The following is a 13841-nucleotide window of genomic DNA, read 5'->3' as shown; positions in this document are numbered from 1 at the left end:
TGAGACACGTATTAAATAGTAGAGACTTTGCCCTTTAAAATGAGAAAAAATTCATCTATTTACGATTGTTTTTAACAAAGTTACAGCAATTTAATCTTTGGCAATTTATCGATGAAAAATATATACATCTGAATATAAAAATTCGAATGTTTCAGACTGATTTCTGAGTTGAATCGTATTAATTAATTTAATTTAATTGAAACGCGAATGTTTGTTATTGTTTTTAACTATTTTACCGACAGACGCGCGCCATTGTTAATTCATGCGCCCCCTTGTAGGTGGTTCCGCGTCGCGCAATGTGGAGCCAGGCATCGTTCATGCTGGACAACAGTAGCGACAGGGAAGGCACAAATGTCTTGATTAAATGATTGTTAGTTTAGTTTTGTTAAGGGTTCGTATTTGTTGAAATTGGTCGGTATCGAATCAATTTTTATTTGCCAACAAAAACCAACCGATAGTAAGTTTGTGTTACGAAGACGGTGATCTATAATACATAAGAAGCATTACTGGAAGAAGTACGGTCGACATAACCTATCCAATCATTGAACGCTTGTGTTTAACCGCGATTTGAAATAATGGCTATGAACGAAGATTTCAATTTCGCTGAGTTGTGCAGGCTTTGTTCACTGAAAAGCAGTCACCAACTACAAATCTTTGATAAGGAAGGCGAGCAGCGGCAGTTACTATTCAAAATACGTTCCTGTATACCCACTGTGGTGAGTTAAAGATGCTTTCATTGTGGCCCACTTTACAATATTTTCCATACTATTTGAATTCTTATTAACGGCATTATATATTTACGTAATCAATGCAAAAATAAATTTTTCACAGCATGAATGGTTTCTTAAATATTACTAATTACAGAAATCTAAACACACAGGTCTCATTGTAACAAATGCAGCTGTTTCAGGATTAGTCAGAAGTTTCGCTTTATGGTGTATTAAAGCTTTAAAGGAACAGGGCAAAACTCTGAGCGAAGTATAAACTTGTTGTAAAGTTTATTCGAAAGGCATTGGAATTTCAAGTTCTGGTCATTAATATTACTTTGACCTTTTAATTTGTTGAACTATGTATATTTTATACTGGTACAGGGTTTAAGATTTTGGTCAAATAAAAGCAAAGTTTTGCTTTGCAGGAAATTAATGTTTAACAAGTTGTAGGTATATAGATACTCAAAGTACAATGTATTTTTTTTATTGAGCAAAGTCTGTTGCATCTATAGACTACGTAAGAATGTAGATTTCATTCTATGAGTTAAATTAAGTACGGAAAACTAAGCAGTATCGTATTCAGGAAAATGAGATTTAATTTTTGAAATATATACTATTTTGATTTAATACAGATTTGAAAATGTTACATTAAATCGATCTAGAATTAGAAAAATTATATTATAGTCATTTTTCTAATTTATCGTAATGAATCTATAGAAATATATTGGTTGTTTAACGTTTCTCATAGGATCTTTCACAAAAGACGATATGAATAATTTCGGCGCAAACTATTTATTAACGTAATTATGTTAAAGTATTTTTACATCGTAAACGATGAGTAACGCGTTGCCGAAAATAAAATGTAAATCGAAATAATTAAGATAATCGATTAAAAATAAATCACTAATATGTATGTACGATAAATCGGAACGAAATTATATTCCGATTTCTTTCTTTTTTGCGAGCAGCGCACTGAAATAGTTATTGTGTTGCAGATAACTAAAGAGGATGGACTACCAAAAAATATCTGCCAGAGATGCGTGTATAAACTGGATATGTTTTATGAATTTCGTGTGAGCTGTATGACCACGGACACGGTGTTAAAAAATTACGCGGATAGTTTAAAGCATCTTGCTGCATCGGTGAACCAGGTAAGTGGCATTTTATTATTCTTAGCTAGATCTTTATTACACGCAACGCAATTTGTATTTTTCTATTTTATACAGGGCGAGTCTCGTAACATAACGGCATAAAAAAGCTCATAAAATATTCGTTCTACGAAAAATGTTTCGGATGGAAGTTGCATGGTTTACAAGGCAACATGTGTATACTACTGATATTGGTTTTACACGATTTTGCTTTTTTATCGAAACATGAAGGTAGCCATCAGTTTTATAGATGGAATCGTGTCTATTCCTTCTCGAATTTGGATAAAGCATTAATTCTGTATTAAGAAAGTATTATATATTACTAAAATAAATAGTGACTGTGAACTTTCAGTAACTATTTATTGTAGGACCTATTTGATATTAATATTTCTTTATACATATAGAATTCGACGCATTATCCGAATGCGGGCAGGAATATTTAAACAATTCAAAACGGCCTCTATATTTTCGTCATGTTGCGAGACACCCTGTATATTGGCATGTACTCCATTCTACGGTACAGGTGAAAATCGTAATGCAAATTTGCGTTATCGAAAAATGCGATACTTCTGAACATTACGAAATCTTTAAAACGCCTTGTTCACGTATGTGAACGCTATATACGTAACTTAATGACTGCGGAAACATCCAAGTCACGACACGTGCGACAAGATTCGTGAAATGGTCGAGGAGTATAAAATAAATTCGCGTCAGCTGAAAAATGGAGTAACGGATGCACTCCCGTATTAAAACTCGTACAGGAATACTACACGCCGTTCGTGTTTAAGGGACTTAAAAATTTCATTTAGCGTGTAGCGGCCAACGAGACAAATAAAAGACGTGCGTGCGGGGGGTAATTCAATTTTCCAACATTTCTTGTTTACGCCACACCTGAAGAATCCAATTATGCGCGGCGCCGAATGTAAATTCGCCAATTATTCCGAAGCGAGAGCGTGTACGCCGTATAGATACATTCCATTTGAATAATACGATTGAAACATTCGATAACCGAGGGACAGTGAAATTATTCATAACGTTTGCCGCTAAATATAGTGGCGGGACCGGCGGTACGTGCGATTCATAGCGCGGTCTGTTTACGGTTACCAGTTTATTTGCTTCTAATTGATTTCACGAGACATCGGACACGTTTAAACTCCGCGTAGCCACGTGCTTTACGACTGGGAGCAAGTGCCGTACAAATGGAGGCGACAACGCGCTTAATAAAGGTACATTAAAACTCGTGACGCGGAGCCGCTCGCGCGCGTGGGGGGGGGGAGGAGGGAATATCGCGATGCCGTGTGGAGGTTTGCTAATTTTTTCGGTTCCGGCGGATGGGGTGGCGAAGCGGGGTGTAACTAAGTTGGTGGCTGGTAAGCGGGTGGTTAAACGGGTGTGGGGAATCGGGCGGCGAAGCGGGTGGCAGCGGAGGAATTTATAGTCGTACAAGCCGGACACGGATAGCCGGGGAACCGGGTTATCCGAGTCGCTCGTACGTATCCTAGGAAGTACCGGTGTGACTCTTTACAAGCTCATAAACTCCCGCGGCAATTTCCGACACGACGCGTTAAAGTGAGTTTATGCGTCGGATGGGTGGCCGACACGAGTTCCACATTTCGAGCTCCGCGTAAAAAGCCCTTCACGCGACACGCGCTCGCGTCGTGGTACCACCTATGAGTCTCTCGGTGTTCCACCTTCTTCCGATTCCGCTCGTAGTAGGTACACTCGATAAGCGACGAACACGAGCACGAAGACGAGGGACGAGGAAGGTATAGGCGCGGGAAATAGAGCGACGAGGATGGAGCGGACAGGGGGCGTCGCTGATCGGTAGCCAGAGGTCCTTGGTTCTCTCTGTCGCTCTACCCCTTCGTTGTCCAACGAAGCGTGATCCCAATAATTCCACCCTCACACACGCGACTCATCGGTCGAGACAACGGGTAGAGGGGATAATATACAGATAACCACCACGGATGAGTAGATACGGCAAGAGAGAGAGAGAGAACGAGAAAGAGGGAGAACAGAGAGAGAGAGAGAGAGAGAGAAAGGGAGATGGGGGAGAGAGACGGATCACGCGAGCACCCAGGATGGTAGGTTGATATCCGTGCATGCACGTACGTGTGTGTGCAACCGTCGCGGCGCTATTGATCGACGCTCCGCGGCTAGGCTGCGTCGCGCACAGAAAGCGAAAGTCAGTTCTCCTTTTCTTCGACGTCTCGCCTAGTCCCCTCTTTCTTTCCCTTTCCTTCGATACCACCGCGTCTTCCCTCTCTCCCGGCGATACTCTCTTCTTCTCTCTCACTTGTACCTCTGCTCGGCTCTCTGCTCTCATCTTTTAAGCCGTTCCGCGTCCCGCTCGCAGCATTTCCATTTTTCTCTCTCGCTCTACGCGTCTCGTCGCTCCCCAATCCAAGATTGTTCGATCCCCACCCCTTCTGGTTGACCCCTTGGATCTCCTTGTCCCGGGCACAGGTGCAACGAGGAGCCGAGCCACAGGTCTGCATCTCTGAAAACCTGTTTCTAGACTTTCGAATAAACGTCGTAAACGGTCTCGACGAAGTCTCTCGTTACCCGGTTGATCGTTGATCCCGCGTTCGGTTCGACGAAGGGGGCCAGGTCGAGCAAAGAAAACCGAGGTAGCTGTGGTAGTGGTCTCTCTCTCTCTCTCTCCGTGTCCCTCTCTCTTTCTCGTTCTCTGCGGCTAGTCTCGTTTCCTTTAACGTGTTCGCGCGGGGACTTCCGACGCGGGGCTACGCGACGCCGCGATGCGACGCGACGCGACGCGACGTACCGTCTCGCGTTTAGTTTCGCTTAATCGCGCGTATCGTTCGACGATATGTACAGCCCCCCGCTTCGTCTCTCTCGCTCGCTCAGTCAATGTCAGTGTCAAGGTCAGCGGGCCGACGCACTGCAGAGCGCCGCCGCTGCCGCCGACGCCGCCGTCGACTACTGCTACGCTGCTCTCTTCCGTCATTGTGTGTATCCGGCAGCCGAGTCACACGGTAGTCTGTGTACACGAGACGCAAGGTATACACGGTCTCTTCGCGCGCATACTTGTCTCTCTAGGGCTTCCCTGTCTTTCTTTCCTTCCCTTGCTCCCTTTCTCCCTTCCTTCCTCGCAGCCGCGATCCACCCTATCCCCCGGTTCCCCTTTCTCCCTCTCGCTCTCGACGTCGCGCTGGCCACGATACGTTCCGCGGGGATCACCATTCGATATCGTTGCACCGCGCTGTCTCGTCCGTGTATCGCTTCTCTCCCGATCCTCTCTATTCTTTTTTCCTCCCCGTTCAGTGTCATTCAGCGGCTGTGCCACCCTGTCCAACTGCTTCGTCATCGGAGAGCACCCCGGTAACCTCGTGCCTCCTCGCGAGAACGATTACGCGACGATTTTTCGGAAAGTTGCCCGAGTACGCTCCACTCTCCGTGTCCTCTCCGACTCTCTTGCTCCATTTCTCTCCGCACCGCGTTGTTACCCTATCGGTATCACCGTTTTTCTCTCGCTCTCCAAGGCCCGGCTGCTCCGGCTGCACGGTGCATTCCGCGGGGACCTCCACTCGATATCGTTACGCCGCGCTGCATTCGTGTGTCACCGGCTATTTCGTCTCTTTCTATCTCTGCTTTCTTAGCCGCGCGTCTCCTTCTCCCCCGTTCCCGTGATTGGCTAGCTCTGTTCTTCCCTCGCGTAGCCCTCGTCGCTCCGTCTCCCTTCTTCGACTTACCCCGGCTCTCTTGCTCTCCTTCCATCCCTCTCTGCCTCTCTCTCTCTCTCTCTCTCCCTCCCTCCACGCCACCCCTCTTCTCTCACTCGGTCTCTCCCTCGCTCTCTTTCTCCGTCTCTCGCTCTCGCGGCTATCCCCTCTGCTTGCCCGCCAGGCGGTTTTTTTTCGTCTCTTTGTCCTTACATCCTCCCGCGCCGGGAATCGGCGGCTAGCTCCACGGGACACACTCCGGTTGCCCCGTAAAACGCGAGATTCTTTCGTGGCGTCGCGAAAAGAAAGAACGCGCGTGCCGCGACCGCGATAATCCTCTCTCGGTAAAGGCCGGTTCGAGGTCTAGCCGACTACCGATCGGTGGATCCTTGGTGTTGCATCGCGAGAGCCAGCCGGAGACCAGCCAGACGAGCCAGACCCTCGGTAGTCCCGATTTTTTTCACCCAGTTCGGCGACCACCACCGGCATGGGAACCAGGACAAAGTGACGTGCTGTACAATCGCTAGTGACATCCCCCAGTGATATCGCGCGTTCCTCCAGGACGTCCGAGACCCGTCCCCATTGATCGGAGGTTGCGTTTTTCTTCCTCGTCTGCATCCCGTCGGAACTGTAGGTATGTGAGCGCGAAGATAGACCCGATAACTTTTCCCGTCTTTTGTGGGAACGATCGTGTCTGGCTTTGTAAGCCGAACTCCTTCTGTCTCTCTTCTTCCACCCGGACCCTTCTTCCCGTCTCTATCCCTCGACCCGTCTCTCTCCTCGTCCCTCTCTCTCTCTCTCTCTCTCTCTCTCTCTCTCTCGCGTTGCCTGCCTCTCTGCGTCTGTCTCCCTTTGTCTCTCTTTTCGGTCATCGTTCTCTCCCGGCGGACCTTGACGGAGGAGCCTGCTTCGAAAGAGATCTTTTCGGCTGCTTCGAAAGTTCTTCTCTTTTATGTATTTTCGACGTCGTCTCCGGGGCTATGCAGGCTCCTATGATGTTTCCCCGGTGGTGATGCGACGATTCTCGATACGCTCTTCCGACTCGCCGCCTTCTGGAACGATCGTCACGTGGACCAATAAATTTATCGTTTGTTTCCGTCGTCGAAGCGTTCCTCCGATTTTCCGATCTGGTCCAGACTCCACGCATCTGGACAGCAAGTCGCGCACCGTGGTCGCTTAGCCGGTCCAGTTTTTCGTTGCTTCCGCGGCGGCGGCCCTCGAAAAGCGGGCACGATTTTGTGCGGAGAGTGCGAGAGCCCTGTGATACACCTCTGTTTCTACTAAATATCGATTATCGTTAACAGATATTTGGCACAGAATGCGCCTTCGTGCGCGCTCCGCTCGCCTCTGTCCTCGTGATTAATCGTTTTCCCATATTGGCTCCGAAGCCGTTACGCTTTTGTGCGCGAGAGTTGATAGAAATATCGCGAAATATTGTTCGCCGGTATAGGCCGAGCGCGTTCGATTTTGTAGCAAGCGCGGGGGGGGCCGATGCGTTACAACGGGGTGTGCACACGCGGCGCACACTCTTTACTATTGTTTCCCTCGACTGTTATTTTCGCTCCTCTCGATCCGTGCCGCGAAAATATAATTCCGTTCGCAGTTTGAAAAACTACCGGCGAATCGGCGGATTCCTGTTGGACGCGCCTCGACCGCGTTATCTCCGAACGGTTCCGTTCGACGGATCGTAAACTTATTATTTTCGATCGTGGGCGGAGTTTATTGACATTCGAATCTCTCGTCGTTTCAGATACGGCACGTAAAACGCGGTATCTCCTTAACCGTGACTCGCGTGTCCCCCCCGGGTTACAGATAAATGCTAATTGCAGCTCTTTGGATGCCACTCGAGGTCGGAGCGGCAACCACCACGTGTAACTTTGTCGACGAAACGCCGTCGCAAAGCTCGCGAGAGTTTTTCTCGAGAGTTCCTTTAGCTTGAACTTCACCCGCGACTCGTTCACTTTCTTACCCCAGTCCTCGTTTATGGTAGTTGGTTACACGACGGTAGGAACGTCTTCGCAGTGGTCTCGTTTCTTTCAAAGGACTTTTAAAGAAGATTACGAGGGTAGAAGAGATTATTAGGTTGTCTAGGCGACGACGTAGAATACGATTCCGACGATGCTTCTTGACGAGGGACCGCCGAGTTACTCTGTACACTTTGTACGCTATGTACGATCTGTACGGCGTAATTCGCGGGTCGGTGTGTAGCCATCTAGAGCGATACAAGAGCAAATAAACGATTAATAGGGCGCGGACAAAGACAAGATGTCTAATGGTAGTCAGCAGCAACAGCAGCGATCCGCTTACGTCGAGGCGCACGCGGTGGCCCATGCTGCTGTGCAACAGCACATGGCACAACAAGCTGCACAAGCGAGACTCGCAGGACCCGGCCCGCCAGCAACACCCCAGACTCCGAATCCTACGTTCACGTTGCCGGACGACGGCCTTGGCTACGACGACGGTGTGCGGGTGCTACGTTCGATCGGAACCTGGTGAGTATTTAACAATAACCTTCTAAAACTTATTCAAACTTGCCAAAGTACATTCGAAAGTATCCAATGCCGGAGAAATGTTATCGCAATTGTATGAACTTTAAATAGGTCCCCAGATTACTCAGCAGCGATGCGCCCTGGCGGAGTGATGGCCCCGTTCCCCGGCGCGATGGATCAGCAGTTTGGGAGCAGAGCTCCGTCTGTAAACCAGCCGTTAAGAACGACAAACAATGTACCTTCTCGTCCGGGATTTGCTTCGAAAGCTACCAATACCGGCGAGCCCGCGACAAAAGCGTTCGCTTGCACAGTCTGCGGCAAAGGCCTAGCCCGCAAGGACAAACTCGTTATACATATGCGTATCCATACCGGGGAGAAGCCGTACTCTTGCGAAGTTTGTGGTGAGTATCCTGCACGCGCAGCCTTCAACCTTTATACCGATTTCCCAGGACCGAGCTCCTTCTAAAACGATTTTTATTGTTTGCAGGGAAAGCGTTCGCGCGTAGAGATAAGCTAGTTATTCACATGAACAAGCTGAGACATAGACCGGGGGTGGCGCCGCTCTCCACGCCGACCGTTCCGAACACCGATCAGCAACAGCAGCAAGCTCAGCAGCAGCAGCAACAGCAACAGCAGGCTCAGCAACAGCAGCAACAACAACAGCAGCAACAATCTCGCCCAGATACTATACACAAGCTGAAAGAGGAGCCGGTCAGTTGGGCGTGCGAACTTTGCGGCAGAGCACTGGCTACAAGGGAAGAATGGATGCAGCACGCCCGGTAATATTCATCTGCTCCGAGGATTCGATGATCCTACGGCATTTATTTGATCGTTTGGTTGAACGGAGATCATTGACAATTGTTCTATCTTTCTGTTACAAGGTCTCATTTGGAGGCGTCGGCCCCACCGCAACACGCGGCGCCGTATTTCCCAGGATCCGCGGCGCCGCCGCAACCGTACGCCTCGGAAAGGCACTTCTGTCTTATGTGTCGTACAGATTTCACGGATAAGGCTGAATTTATGTTCCATGTTCGTTCCCATTTCGAGCCTCATGCACAACAGACTCCTCCGCAGCACTCGAGCGGCAAACAAGCCGGCGATCCCGCAACGGCGGAGCTGATTGCGCGCGGTCTCGTCGATCCGTCGGGATTATGCAGCTAGAATTATCCCCCTTGTCAATATGTACCATCGATTCGTGTCTTACCATAGTACAAGTTCTCCAACTCCATTTCGACCAGAACTTTTTGCATAGGATGTCATGCATATTGTGATTGTAATGAATATGTACTGATTTATTAAGGAGAGATGCACAGTAGTATGCTCGTTGTACAAACCATCGGTGGGAGCGAGAGAGAGAGAGAGAGAGAGAGGGGGTCAGTCCTGCGGAACGTTGTCGACGAAGAATTTTTCCGTTGCCCTCGGTGTCGAAACCTACGTGCCCCGTTGTCAGTGAACCAATAATATACTTGCCATCGCCGTTAGAGTGGAACAGAGAACAATATTTTTCGCATTATGCAACATATCAGGAAAAAACTAAGGAACCTCGACTATATATTCGTAGATGTACTACTGTGTGTCCCGCATATATGTATATGAATTAAGACATACGTTATTCGTAAAAATATTTAGGTATTGACGCGATATTGATTGGTGTGCCAAGGAACTTCACTATTGCGTCAGTATTTAAATGTGATTATACTTAATAGTATACGTTCCTACATAGCTAGCTTCCCGCCATTTTTAATCATTAGCAGTATCCGCTATTCGATGTACAGGTTTGTTCTCAATGCTATCGTACTTTCTTCTTCTTCTTCTTCTTCTTCTACTCCTTTCATTTTTAAACAAAAAAAAAACATACTTGCATACCAAGGTCTGGAGAATTCACTGTCGAAGTAGTTTTCTCGTTTCTTGAACATGCTAAAAGCGATTATTGCGTTGTAGGAAATGATTTACTGAAAAAAACGCTATTCCGATAAGATGTTCGTTTAAAAATAGAAGTATACGAATATTTTATATTGTTAAAATCATTTATCATTGGATGATTATACCAGCTGCATATAAAGCGTATTAAAGTTAAGAGTATATTTCGATCATGTGATTTTTTTCCTTGTTTTTTTTTTAATCGTATGCTTAACATTTTTGTGAGCGATGCTCGATCGTTTTCTTTTTTTTTTTTAGAGGCAACATATTATTAGCCGCATTATCAATTTATAGTACCAAACGTGTAGTTTTTACTGTGGTATAGCGTAAGTGTTGACTAAATATTACCGATGCATGCATGCAGCGCAAATTTTTATATTTCCGAAGCAATTTAGGGCAATTAAATCGTTTATTTCTTTTTTTGTCTTTGAATCAACTGTTTTCTTTTTTTTTTTTTTTAGTTACAGTACTCGGAGTCTTGTTTATTGTTACGATTGTTCTTGGTACCTGAAGTATCCGTATGTACTTAACCAGGGATGAGTAAAGATTCTGTTTGTACGATTTCTGCGTTTCAAAGCGAGCAAACGATGCAATGATTCTGATCATTCTCGGACATTTCTTTCTCTCGTTATCGTAGACGACGACGCATAGAATTCGCGGAGCGAGACGACGGGGGGAGGGGACTCTTGTTTTCGTCGGATGTTAAATCAAAATTTTAGGCGACAATAATTGTACATATAGACACTTGTCTTTGTTTTGAACGGGGAAAACGATAGAGAGCGCAGAGCATTGCCGAACGACGATGACGATGATTCTTCGTTTGTCAATCGTCTGACGACAGACCCCCTGCATTGCGAACAAACTGTTTCTTCCAGTGACTTCATAGAACTCGCTTCTACGGCGCTTCCTTTTTGTCTCTTTAAAATAGAATCACGTGAGACGGTCGGCAACGAAAAGCCGATCGGTCGACAGAACTGCCGTGCCTCCTGCTTCGTCACATACCACCTACTTCCGGCTTCCGTTCGAATCCAAAACTAATTCCGGAATAAACTGTGCCTAAAAGGGTATACTTCAAAAGAAAAAAAAAGCTAAGCCTACCGTTAGATATATATTTTATATAATTATAGCTAGTGCAATATAGAATTTAATCGACAATAGTTGCGATTGTTACAAGGGAAAAGAATGAAGGGGCGAAGGAAAAAGGAATGAAAAAATGAGGGAAAACTTTGCATGTAACTTTTTGAAAGAAATGAGGAAAAATACGTTCGAGCGCTTGTGCAACGAGAGGGTAGTGTGTTTGTTTGGAGCGTTTCAATTAGCGACGAAACAAAACGAGAACAAGATGATAAATGCCGGCCTGTCTCTTACGTAAATTACGAGAATTCTTTACGTAGTTGTACGTAATTTAGAATAACTTGGAACACCGAGCAAAAATAAACTTGCACCTCGAGAGGCTTGCACGCTGATCGGTATACGGACTTCGAATCGTAATTTTAGTTGTAACGTGAAATTTGCTAGGGCTGAGACCGTGATTTGTCGTTAAATAAGCAAATGGAGAATTTTGCTCGAGACAATTCGACAACTGGGATTTTGGGAGAGAGATGCAAAGTGCAAAAAGTCGAAAATTGTTGAACCGTGCAAGCACGAGAAGAAGCAATAGCACTACCTGCACTCGCGGAATGTAAAATTATTGATAAAAGTATCAAACCGTGAAACGTGTCTGTAGACCTGTATCGCGAATACCAGCATGATCTTGCCGCGCACGCTGATTTTCACTTTGTAACTAACGACTTACAACGTTCGTCTATCGGGTTCCGATCGCGAACGAACGATAGTCGAGCGCGAGAGGATGCATTGAAATTTTATCCGACACGGAGGTGCAATTAAGCTTGATTTGCGGGCCGATTTGAACCGCTTCTTCTCACCCAGGAAGCAGCGTTTAGAAACACTGGACGCTTGAAATTCATCGGATTCGTAAAAGTTCCCGACCGGCGGATCGAAATTTATAATTCAAAGATTATGGGAGCGCTTATCGGCGAGATCTGGAATTATTTCTTTGACTCGGCTCGAGGAGAATTTTTGCTACGATGCGAAAAAACGCGAAGATGCGAAACACACACACACGATGATTTGTATCGTAGTATACTTTGTACGATCGAGAGAGTCGAATACTATATTTAATAGACGTATAGTGCCTTTTCTCCGGGACTTGTCCGACTTCTTCGCTTCGATCATTTCAAATAAAAACGTGTTGAGGAGGCACATTAGCATTAAAAAGAAAAAGAAAGGGAAAAAAGTGTTTTAGATAATCATAAGTTTAGAGTATACGCGAGACGAGAAGTTTGTCCTTAATGTTCTTTCTTCCATTTTTTCTACGTCTGTTTCGTTGTGAGGAGTGAATGGTCAACGCCACTGCCTCGAATAGCAAGCTGTTCAGACTACTTTTATACTGTTGGATGTCACGCGCAGCTACTCAGAGTCGGTTATTACTGCCATAATCATAAAAATGAAAATGTATACCCATGTACCTTTATAAATAAAACACGACTGAAAAAATGAGTCTCGCTGAAACTCTTCGTACGATAGGCTACGAGTATCTGAAACGTCTGTAAAAATGACTAAAAGCTGAGAACGTCGTCTAGAAAATATAGTAGAAAGTATAATATATCGCTACAAAGTTCAAGTATAAAGAACACGATTATTCTTGCGCCGCTCTAATTTAAAAATTGTATAATACAAAATTCTAAAGCGCATGTACGGTTTTGAAGTTCGTGCAGAGGTCTGCAACTTTTCGAATTTAATTCCTTCTCAGCCAAATAATAATGATAACAGGTAACATGCTTGCAAGTAGAAGTGTACTATTAGTGCAACTGCTATTATCGAACCGATACGATTAGCAGCGACGTTGAATTCTGACGAAATGTGAGCCAAGGACCGCGCGTAACACGGGTGAGGAACAGTGGCTCGACAAGTATGCGACTACTGTCGCCGCGTTGCATCCGGTGCTGCGCCCGGTTGCCTGTAAATTAAATCCCCGATCGACTTTCTTAAACGACAGCAACATGATGCGAAACGTTACGGTATGCATTTCTTTCGGCCCACCTTTAAGGTTATCGAGTTCCTGCTCCGATATGGCTGGTTTGCCTTGCCGCGCCCCGTAATACTGGTATGCGCCGAGCACGAGCACGGGGCCTACGGGTTCGCAGGGTGCAGGTACGGGTACACCAGTAAACGGACGGCTTGACCAAACTGCATTTTTCCCCGCTGTTGCACGGGTATTATTCGCGAGCCAAGATAATGAGATAATCGTCCCTTTGTCTAGAAACGACGTCGCGAACGTGTTACTCGAAATCGGTGACACAATGGTTCGAAAACCGCGGTCTGAACTTTGGGTGATCTATCTTTAACGAAATTAAAAACCTCGCGTTCAGGTGCTTATTAATACAAATTATTATTTTAACAGCTTCGATAGATTGCGAATAGAATATTCCGAAGCCTGGTTAAAAAGCTGAAGTTGGAAAGTGCAAGGAAAAAGGGAAAAGAACAAGGGCAAGGATTTGCTCACGTGGCATTTAACAGTTCGGATGGTGTAACTTATAATGCATCTTCCTCCGTGAGTCGTGAGTTTCCCATAAGTTTATTGCGATACCGTGGGGGAACGTCAAAGGTTGCTCGATGAAAGTATACTGTGACCCCGAAGTGCGCGGGATTGTGCTCGCATTTGAAAAGGAAATTGCTATGCAAACCATGGGGCGTTGGCCGTGCAATGCGTGGTAGAAAATCTCATCGATCGACGAACATTAAATAATTTATTCGCCAGCATTTTCCTCTACCTTTTTCTCACTTATACATACGTAAACATATTGATCGATATTTCCAAATTTATTTCAT

The 13841-nt window shown here is 45.8% G+C and overlaps 1 protein-coding gene across 1 annotated transcript; it reads left to right on the top strand.

Moving 5' to 3' along the window:
- Positions 1 to 325: 325 nt before the first annotated feature.
- Positions 326 to 12564, top strand: LOC144467889 (uncharacterized). The gene is made up of 6 exons (XM_078176879.1): positions 326 to 716; positions 1706 to 1861; positions 7789 to 8033; positions 8142 to 8431; positions 8518 to 8809; positions 8912 to 12564. Exons 1-6 carry the CDS (start codon positions 576 to 578, stop codon positions 9189 to 9191), a joined length of 1404 nt encoding a protein of 467 aa, XP_078033005.1. The 5' UTR covers positions 326 to 575; the 3' UTR covers positions 9192 to 12564.
- The last annotated feature ends 1277 nt before the right edge of the window (positions 12565 to 13841 follow it).

The sequence above is a fragment of the Augochlora pura genome, chromosome 1 (genome assembly GCF_028453695.1).
Source record: "Augochlora pura isolate Apur16 chromosome 1, APUR_v2.2.1, whole genome shotgun sequence".
Taxonomy (NCBI): Eukaryota; Metazoa; Arthropoda; class Insecta; order Hymenoptera; family Halictidae; genus Augochlora; species Augochlora pura.
Note: the sequence above shows the minus strand (reverse complement) of the source record. Positions and strands in the feature narration are given on the sequence as shown.

Excerpts from the sequence above, each read along its gene's own strand:
- LOC144467889 (XM_078176879.1), top strand. The coding sequence starts at position 576 with ATGGCTATGAACGAAGATTTCAATTTCGCTGAGTTGTGCAGGCTTTGT. Across the intron at positions 717-1,705 it reads GTTCCTGTATACCCACTGTG|ATAACTAAAGAGGATGGACT; the intron begins GTGAGTTAAAGA and ends ATTGTGTTGCAG. Across the intron at positions 8,432-8,517 it reads GTACTCTTGCGAAGTTTGTG|GGAAAGCGTTCGCGCGTAGA; the intron begins GTGAGTATCCTG and ends TATTGTTTGCAG.